Genomic DNA, 10813 nt, shown 5'->3' on the forward strand with positions numbered 1-10813 from the left:
CAGCTATTCGACATTGGCCTCTTCATCAACTTGACATCAAAAATGTCTTTTTACATGGTGATCTTGAAGAGGAAGTATATATGGAGCAACCACCTGAGTTTGTTGCTCAGGGGGAGTCATCGAATATGGCGTGTAGGCTACACATATCTCTTTATGGTCTTAACCAATCTCCGAGAATTTGATTCGGGAGATTCAGCATTGCAGTACAACAATTTGGTATGGTCTGTAGCGAAGCTGACCATTCTGTTTTTTATCGTCATTCAGCCCAAGAGTGTATTTATCTTATTGTGTATGTAGATGATATTGTCATAACTGGTAGTGATCAACAGAGAATACTCAAGTTAAAACAACGTCTCTCGAATCAATTTCAGACAAAAGATCCTGGTAGACTCCGCTATTTCTTGGATATTGAGGTAGCCCAATCTAAAGATGGTTCGGTGATTTCTCAACGGAAATATGCTATGGATATTTTGGAAGAAATAAGTTTGTTGAATGCTAAACCAGTTGATACTCCTATGGATCCAAATGTCAAACTACTACCCAATCAGGGGGAGCCTCTATCTGACTCAGAAGGGTATAAGAGATTGGTTGGAAAATTTAATTATCTCACAGTCACTCGTTCATACATTTCTTTTGCAGTCAGTGTGGTAAGTCAGTTCTTAAATTCCCCTTGTCAGGAACACATGGTGGTGTTATCCAGATTCTTAGATACATCAAATATACTCTAGGAAAAGGTTTAGTGTATGAAGATAAATGACATACTTAGATAGTTGGATACTCCGATGCTGATTGGGCAGGGTCACCCATTGATAGACGATCCACCTCTGAGTATTGTGTATTTGTTGGAGGAAACCTTATATCCTGGAAAAGTAACAAACAAAACGTAGTTGCAAGATCAAGCGCCGAGGCAAAGTATAGGACCATGGCAATGACAACATGTGAACTTATTGGTTAAAATAGTTGCTCAAGGAACTTCAAATTGAAGAAGCAAGACCAATAACAATTATTTGTGATAATCAAGCTGCATTGCACATTGCTTCAAATTCATTCTTTAATGAGAAGACCAAACATATTGAGATAGACTGTCTCTTTGTCAAAGAGAAGATCGGGTCAGGTACTTTGTCAGAGAGAAGATCGAGTCAGGTGACATCCTCACAAGCTTTGTCAATTTTAATGATCAATTGGTGCATTTGACTTATATGCTCAAGCTTGAGGGGGAGTATTGATATTTGTAAATATATAGTGTTAAAGAATATTTGTATATAGAATATCCCACATCGCCTATATCATATAATTAGTTGTAATCTCTCTAAATATAATAATGTCTCCGTAGTGCTTTTCAAAACACACGGTTTATTCAAATGCCTCTTAGTCTCTCGCATTTCAACCGACCTACTGTTTTCTTCCTTTAAGAATTGTATTCTTTTCCTCTTATATGATATTTAAAACTAAGAAGTGTGATAAATTGCTCAATTTAGAAAATTATTTGAATCTAAAACTAGGAATACCAACTCTAAATTGATCAATTTGATTCATTAGAAAAAAAGTTAAACAAAATATGACATTTTTCATCTTCATTCATACTCAAAAGTTAAAAATGATGCAATCAAATTTAATATCTTCAAATCCTCACTAGTCATCACTTTAACGCATCTTTAACTCCCGTTGAAGTGTCTAAAGTGTGTCGAAGCAAAGAAAAAATCTTTTTTGGAACACTTATCGGACACAGGGTCTTAAAGTGCAACTGAATTGAGGAGAGAATCCGAAATTCTATTGATTGAAAAGATAAAATTATTACATTGTATTGAGTTATGATCCAATAGCATCTATTTATAGACTATGCCACCCATAACTAATTCTGTTATGGCAATTACAACGGCTGGCATACTAATTTTAGCACATGCCTGAATTACAGGCTAAGTGTGAAAACTATAACTGACTTATCTAACACAGGGATACACCTAGTATTTGATGTGTCTGTGCTTCATGATTAAGTCTATATATCTCAACTACACGATGAGCTGAATATGTAGACTGATAATAGTAATATACCCATCAGTTGCTTTAGCTACTGAAGTTGCATGATACCGTGTTACCTCCTCTCCTATGTAGTACCAACACCTCTAAAAAAAGTGTGTCTGTGCCAGTGTCCAAAATTGACACCGATACTTGTGATTACGTTTAGTTTATTTGTTTTTTAAATTATTATCGGTGTCAATGTGTCAGTGTAGGTGTCGTGTTTCCGGTATCCGTGCTTCATAGGTTTCCTCACATTTTATTTGAACATATTTACATGCTTTTCAACAATCCCTCAAGCTAGAGCATATGCTTACTGGTCATTTGAGGACCTCTCACACTACCAAGCTTTTAAAATATTTAACTTATTTGAAGATATCATGCAAGTGAAACAATGCTTACCGGTAATTTGAATCATCAAAGAAAGTGATGATCCCTCCTTAAAAGATAAATGATGATTGACCCTTCCATGGAACACTCGATTATAGGAGAAATGTGGTACAGCTTGATTATCCCACATCACAAATAAGTTTCAGTTGTGAAACCTCTTCAAATCTAGTTTTCTGAAGCAACTTTTTGAGCCGAATGAGTTCTCACTTGATATTTTGCTTCAGCACTTGAACTTTTGACAATGTCCTTGTTACAAGCTATTCTCATTGAACAAGCAATACTGCGAAGGGTTCCCTTATGCGTAGCGTAGGTAACCTGACTGTTCAGCATGAGTATCAAATTATTACAAATATGGTAGAGACGTAAATGCAAAAACAGATATAGAGAGGGTAAAATGAACCTGTATAGATTGATTATTGATGATCATACAACTGTAAGCAACACCTCAGATATAGAGATAGATGAGATTACAAATGAACTTGTTGGAGAGCCTACATTATTTTAGCATTGTTTTCTTTTAATAACTTTTATTTACAACATACATAAATTTAGTATGTGCCTCTCATTTCATGCTCTTTGATTAATCAATTTTCCCCTATTTTTTGGTGGATATTTTTGTGAAATTAATTGACAACCTTTTCTCCCAAGATTAGCTAGTTAAACTTCAGGCATTTTGTTTTGTGCAGGGTTTCTCTATCACCAAAATTTTGCTAGATAATGGTGGGAAATTCTTTTCAAACTCATATTTAAATCAATGGGTTGAATTGGTTGAAATCTATTCTCAGGTGATACTCTTACTATCATGTAAAAATTTTCAACTTGTTGGAAATTTATATTGAAAGTGACAATGTAAATCTAAACTACATGCTTTAGTTTTTTCAGTATTCATACCTTCATAACCTATTCCCAGCTTACCTTAAATGTTAGCTTGGGCAACAGATAGGTGAAAAAAATCTTGTTAAATATTTTGCAGCACTCATTTATTAATGTGTAATTGCAGGTTGTAACTTTGACAAATGATGCTTCTGGAAGAGTTCTGTATGAGTCAAGTGCCTGCATTACAGTCATGTTGTCTAAAGTTGCTCAGGTGCTTAGATCATCTCAAATTTCAAGCTCAGAGACACTGAACGAAACGGCTAACAGAATTATAGAGCATGCAAAAACATCTGGTTTAATTGACCATTTGTGCTCGTGCTTAGCAACTTCTGGTTCGGGTCTTATTGCAGGTTCTTCCAATATGCTACAGGCTGCTTCTGAAGCATGCAGGGCTGCGTGGTCTTTGATTGATGCTCTGGATGTCCTTTTTATGAGAAAAAGTGCCATTTTGTTTCCCATTAGTGCATTGCAGAGTCATTTTTCGCAGAGGACAGAAATTATGGATCACATAAAAGATCCCTTGTTTGATGAAGAATCAACAAAAATGGTTGATGTAATGGCAAGAGCATTTCTGAGATCCAAAGCTGTTCAGGTTGCTGTGTACTACTGTTTTCACCAACGGATTGAGTCTGCAACAATTTGTGGTCTTCAGGTACTTCTGTACGCCTGCCCTTGTTTTAGGGATTACTGTTATGACATCGAGTTGGATGTTTCATATTGGCTGCATAAAGTAGACCTTTCCAACATTTTTTTTATTGTTTCTCTAATAAAGTTATAATGCTTAATTGTTATTGGTACAAAGGTTATAGTTGTAGAATGGCATATTTGAAGGTAATTCCAAATTTTTATTCCATAGTTCTTTTTCCTTTTCAGCTTTTGTCAAGGTGCTGCCTCCATAATGGAATTGTTCCATCCGTCCTTTGTGGTCTGCCCGGTTCCCTTCCTGTGACTACTGTTGTAAGTGGTGGTGGTGACCGAACTATTGTTTCAGAGATTTTCTCAGTTTTGTCAATATGCAGTTCCTCTCTCAACAAAGATGCACACACTGTAGAACCAAGTAACACTAAATGCAAATTAGCAAATCCTTCTGCTCTGATTTGTCATTCATGTACCATTCTCACAATAATTGCACAATGTTTGAAGTCAACTGGAAGAAATTCTGCAATTTTTATGCTCACCACCTCACCAAAGAAGCAGCTTGCTCGACTCTCTGTTCTTGCTCGTCACGTTTCTTATGATGATAAAACAAAAGCCTCTTTCCAACTTCAAAGTGCATCAGCTATGTTGGCTTTGGCGTCCATTCTTTCCCTCGAATCTGGAACTTCGGTTGAGTCTTCGATATCTGAAATTGCCATGCCCTTAATTCCCCGAACTTCTACACTAAGTGACCATCTTAAGTTTTCACCAGGAAATGAAAATCAACAGGACCATGGAAATTTTAATGGGAAGCTCCCATATTGGCTAAGGGTAAAAGATGGGTCTGTTGGTCTTTTAGATTCCAAACTCAAGTGGGGAGGACCATTAGCTGTTCAGCAGTTGTGTGCAAGTGGTATACCTCTTCTTCTTATAGGCTTATTAAGCAATGGGTTTTTAAATGCTTATCAAGAAAACGAGTGCCAAAACGATAAAGGTGGATTGTCTCCTATTGGTGTTGTGTGCACAATTTCGTCATTATGTCGTTGTCTCTCTGGCGGCACTTTGATTTTTCGTCAGATTTTAATTAGGAGTGAACATGTTAAGCTCATATCCAACTTAATATGCGATGTTCATCTTAAGTTGATAAAATTCTGGACTGGACCTGGTGGAGGGAATGCAGGAGTCAGAGATCTAATAAATGCAGTCATAGATCTCTTAGCATTTCCTTTTGTTGCTCTTCAAAATGCACATGGCTTGCCATCAGCCACTGCTTCTGTTAGCAGTGGGTTTCTTCTTAATGTTGGTTCCCCTGGTCAGAGAGTATGCGTGGAAGACAATGATACAGTTAAGGCAATAGAAGAAGACATGGGAAAATACATTAAGATCCTTATGGAGGTACAATCCTCTTTCCATCCCCTTTGGTAGTTTATTCGGAGTATTGGAAGTGGCTTCAAACAAATACTGTTTTTCATGGGCTACCAATATGCAACTGCATGCTATTTATGTTTGTTATTAAGCAGTAGCTGATGGCAGGTTACTTTTTTTTGAAAAAGCACACTAGTACACTATCTAATGCACCAATTACTAGTTTCTGTGATGACAATTTTATCTTTGGCATTATTTTATCTGTCGTTTTCAGTAATAGAAATTTATAGTTGATTCAGTGGCCTGCTATTTATCATTTTACTTTAAGTGTTGTTGATGGCGGACGGTGGTCCGTGGGGTAGAGCCAAAATCCCACCATACCGCTTTGCAGCACCGTTATAGTGGAAAAACCTGCAATATCGGCCAATATTTGCCATTGCCGTGAGCCCAAAAAAATGCAATGTATATCCACCATAGCGCTGCCATGACGGATATTTGATAATACTGCACTTGATTACTAGTTGAATTGCTATCTTACAACATCCATGCTCCTAAGCAATTGCTTTGAAGTTTACAGGTTGGTGTGCCTAGTATTATCCTTCAATGCCTAGATCATATGGAGTTGAATGATTTGGGCAGGCCTGTGGCCTTTCTTGCTAAAATGGTGTGCCAACGACCTTTAGCAGTCCAACTTGTGAGTAAAGGTCTTTTGGATCCAAATAGGATGAAAAGGTTGTTCGACCTTTCGGCACCAAAAGAGGTTATGCTGGATGCTCTTATGATCATTTCCGATCTTGCTCGTATGGACAAGGTTAGTTTTGATTCTTCACCAAATGGTTTCATTATGTGAGTGCTAAATTGATCGGTTATTGCCTTTATTATTTCTATTCAGTTTAGAGACAAAAGGTAGTGGACACATTAAAGGAAAGAGATAGATTTGTGGACATATTACGGAACATATTACTCTCTCCATTCCTTTTTAAGTATTATATTTTATAAGTTTTTTTTTTCTTATTTACTTTTTCATTTTCAAAGTTCAAAGTAATATAATTGTTATATTAAAGTTACCTCTAACTATTTATCATAGAGAGAGAAATGGTAGAATGTGATAACTAAAAGTTAAGAGTATTACAAGAAAAGGGAAAATAATTATCAAAAATAACAAAAATGTGTAGTCTGCCCCTATTTGCCTAATTGGGGCATTTGTGTATTGCCTTGCAGCCTCCAACACCTACATTGTGTTTGGTTTGAGGGATGGATTTAGTCCCACATTATTTAGAAATATGACTTGTGTTGTGTTTATAAATCTTGAAATACAAGAGACTAAGAGATATTTGAATAAACCGTGTTTTGAAAAGCAGATGTGAGACTATTTTAAGAAAATGTATCATGTTAAAGTAACGAATTGTTGGAATGGAATGTGTTTTTATGTGTTATATTAGATAATCCTCATTTTGGTATTCCTCTTGTTGCGTCATTCTAAATTTGATTCCCAAATGATATATTGTTAAATAGTTTAGAATAACAAACAGGAATTACACAATGGGGATGTATACAAACAAATATATATTCTTGGGAGAATCTCTAAAAAAAAAGGAAAAATAAGAAACTAAGGAAATCGTATCAACGATAATAGAAATAGAGAGAATAATTATAATTATGACTATAACAAAAACTCAAGTTGGAGAATATACAGCTTATGCATCCAATTTGTTGTGCTATGCGAGGTTCCAGTAGAGATTTGGTGAAGGTATTAGGGAGTTGATTCTTAGAGCTCACTGATAACCTGAAAGTGAGGGGAATGAATCTTAGCCATATATTAAATCATGGCAATCTCGGCCATTCCAAGTCGCGTCACCACTGTTCTGCGCCATTTCTGTTACTGATTTCTCAGCCCTTCCAGCCGCATCGCCCGGCTGTGCCATTCCGGCGCGGTCTGACGCGTTTTTGGCAACTGTGTTGTCGGCCGTTCCGGCCGAGTTTAACAATCTAATTATTGATATCAGTTAGTTATCTATTTTGTTTTATTTCAATTTTGTATATCACTCCTTGATTTAAGAAGTTGACTTTGTGTACTCTCTCCTATAAAAGGAGGACTCTTTTATTAGAATAAGATATCTCCTAAGTTCCTATAATATGTTCTACATATATATAGCTCCAATGATCTCATTCAACCCTTATAGATGAATCCATTTAGTGTTTTAAGGCTTAGTTTAAGGAATTTGTTCTTGTAATGTCAAAATGTCCATTTGAAGAAACATTCTTTATGGTTTCTGGCATACAATGCATAGCATAATTTGGGTTATTTTTTATTTGGACCAGTATAGTTGTGTCACATGTATTTTCTTTTTGGATGTTCCATAATGATAGTTTGCAAAATGATTATTATTCTGTTTCCTGGTGTTCAGGGGTTCTATGAATACATTAAATGTGCTTCTGTTTTGGAGTTCTTAAAAAGTTTTCTTTCACACGAGGATCCAAATATGCGTGCCAAAGCTTGCAGTGCTCTTGGAAACATGTGCCGTCACAATGCCTTTTTTTACAGTTCTCTTGTAAGTATAATAAATGAAGAATACATAAACAATGTATTTTGTATGATCAAACTATCAAAGCAAATATGTGGACTTGTTTTTATAATTTTTATGTCATCCTTCTCATTTTTTTGCCTATCATGACATGCTTAAATCCTAAATACAGACAATTTTTTTTATGATCTACAATATAGCCCTTACCTAAAAGGAAAAATAAGTTTTCCTTTTTCAATGAGTGAACACACAGTTTCATTACACAAAAATTCAGATACTGAATCAAATATGAAAAACCAAAATCTGACACTTAACTTTTTGCAGCTATCATATTTTGAATTCATTTATAATATATTTGGAGTTTGCAGGCAAGATATCAAATAGTTAGTATCCTTATTGACCGATGCTCTGATCCGGACAAACGAACAAGGAAATTTGCTTGTTTTGCTGTAAGTTTTATACTGTATGATAGCATATGTTATGTTATGTTGTCATCCCTGTTTTTAGAACATATACCATCACACATATGCTTTTCCATACCATGTATGTACTGTAATTATAATTTTTCTTGTCTTCTAATCTTCTGTCCCATACCCGAGTTTAGATCGGAAATGCGGCTTACCACAATGATGTGCTGTATGAAGAGCTGAGGAGGTCGATTCCTCATCTGGCAAATTTGTTGCAAAAAACAGAGGAGGACAAGACCAAGGCAAATGCAGCAGGTGCACTTAGCAATCTGGTTCGCAACTCTGACAGACTTTGTGAAGACATTTTGTCTGAAGGAGCCGTTCAGGTACGTGCACACTGCATTTTGTAAATATTTTGAAATAATTTACACTATTATTCTGGTTATACAGTCAAATGCAACTTCATTAGTCTTCACATCTAAATAAGTTAGCACTAAACTGTTTTTCGCCTGAATCATCAAATTTAGTCAGATTCACTTTAGATTTTTACCTAAACTTTTTTTAGTTTCCTTTAGCCTTTGTTTTGGAGTTTAGATATGATCTATGTTGTTATATTATTCTGAAAATTAAAATATATTAATGATAAATATTTATTTATCATTCTATAAAAAATCATTCTTTCAATTTAAAGATTTCTCTATTTATTTATTTATTTTTATTTTCTCTTTCTGAATCCCTCCCTTCTTCTCCCCTCCCGTCCTAACTCGCAAACAGAGCCTTAGAATTTAAGATGATTACACAAATTTTCTTTTTAAAATTTATGCAAATTCAATTTTAATTTTTATTAATTCGTAATCATAAAAAGTTTTCTAATTTTAAAATGAAAAACACTTGCATATTAAAGAGAAAATTATGGTTACACGGTTCAAATGATAAAGTTGTTGTTCTAATAATTTCCTCATTTTATACCTTTTGACTTCCATATCACATTTTAGTTTTAAGTTTGCAGTTACTATACTATGACCATTCTATCCTATAATAAAATAAGTTTTTAAAATTAACTGCTTGCTGATGTAAATCCATCTCTACCAGCAACTAGCCAGTCACGCCTGAACAAAAAAGTTTAATTAGAAATTGCAGCTGTTAGTTGGACATAATAATTATGGTTTTAATGATGATGCTCTAACATGTCATTCAATAAGAATATATCATTTTGTCATGTCATACAATTATTTTAAAATTTTCAGTCTGACTTGACGGAATGCATGGTTGCTATTGGTTGACAATGTAATTTACACTGTCAGTGCCTAATGGCATTATCAAGTAGTTGCAGTAGCTAAAGTTTAATAGTTACTCCCTCCATTTTTTATTATAAGTCGTTTTTGATTTTTCACACGTATTAAGAAATATAATAATTGTGGTATGAAAAAGAGAAATTATGAAGGATTTTACAAAATTATCCTTTATTAATGGTATTGAAAAGAGAAATTGACATAATTGAATAAAAGAGAATAATAAATATTTAAGGGTATAATAGGAAAAATATCATTAATGATTCATTGATATTTTTATAAAACGACTTATAATATTTTTTCAAAACAACTTATAATAAAAAATTGAGATAGGGGATAGTTAGAATATAATGGTTGCAGTAACTTTGAAGAGTATGTGCAGATTTTATCTCATTCCTCTTGAGGATGAAAGATGATAAGTTACTTATATGTCTCCCTTCAAGCTTTGACATGTTACAACAATCAATTACTGCCAATACTACCAGCTATTTTTGTAACCAATTTGATGTATATCTTTGATGTGGCCTTTTCCTTTGCAGTCTCTCCTGAAGTTAATTTCCGATTATGCGGTATCAGCACTAAATCCAAGCAGAAATGATTCAACAAACGAGTCTCCTTTAAAGATTGCTCTCTTTTCCCTTGCAAAGATGTGTGCTCATCCACTCTGCAGGCAGTTCATCAGTTCATCACATTTGTTCCCTGTAATTGGAAGGCTTCTACAGTCTCCAGAATCATCCATTGCCAAATATGCATCAGTGATCATTAACAAAGTTGCTGAACCTTGACGTTCAAAGTCTCGATGATGGTTGTATCACTATTTTGATTGACTTCCACTGAAGTCATTCGTTTCACCCTTGACTACTTGTAGCTAGACCGTAAAACTGCACATAAGTGATTTTGTCAAGTTATGCTTTGTTTTGGTAGATGGAAAGAATCAGTAATATAGTATGTTAATTGAGTCTTTCTGTTGATATTTGTAAATATATTTAAAATAAAATATTTTATATAATATTCCTTAAATATTTTTTTATATTGTATTATCTTAAAAATCGGATCGGAGATTGAACCGATGAAACTTTCAGTTTAAAATTCAATTGGTTCAACCGGTTAAACTTACTGTCGAACTTTTTATTAAATTAACTAATAATATAAAATTAAATTTCATAAATATGTCACACATAGTTATATGTTCACAAGTTAATAAAATAATTATTTCAAAAATTCATTATAAATTTAATACAACAATATCAATAATATATATAATAACATAACATAGTTATACACTTCATTTTAACATTCATTTAAG

The 10813-nt window shown here is 34.2% G+C and overlaps 1 protein-coding gene across 3 annotated transcripts in view; it reads left to right on the forward strand.

Moving 5' to 3' along the window:
- The window catches only part of LOC127098514 (serine/threonine-protein kinase TIO), a 116831-nt gene extending 106294 nt beyond the window's left edge, over nt 1-10537 (forward strand). For all 3 annotated transcript variants that reach the window (XM_051037123.1, XM_051037121.1, XM_051037125.1), the window contains 8 exons: nt 3093-3191; nt 3407-3934; nt 4156-5313; nt 5861-6094; nt 7692-7835; nt 8177-8257; nt 8413-8601; nt 10047-10537. In XM_051037123.1, coding sequence (XP_050893080.1) covers nt 3093-3191; nt 3407-3934; nt 4156-5313; nt 5861-6094; nt 7692-7835; nt 8177-8257; nt 8413-8601; nt 10047-10292 — 2679 coding nt within the window. In that variant the 3' untranslated portion in view covers nt 10293-10537. The remainder of the gene's footprint in view (nt 1-3092; nt 3192-3406; nt 3935-4155; nt 5314-5860; nt 6095-7691; nt 7836-8176; nt 8258-8412; nt 8602-10046) is intronic.
- The last annotated feature ends 276 nt before the right edge of the window (nt 10538-10813 follow it).

Source organism: Lathyrus oleraceus, chromosome 6 (genome assembly GCF_024323335.1).
Source record: "Lathyrus oleraceus cultivar Zhongwan6 chromosome 6, CAAS_Psat_ZW6_1.0, whole genome shotgun sequence".
Classification (NCBI taxonomy): domain Eukaryota; kingdom Viridiplantae; phylum Streptophyta; class Magnoliopsida; order Fabales; family Fabaceae; genus Lathyrus; species Lathyrus oleraceus.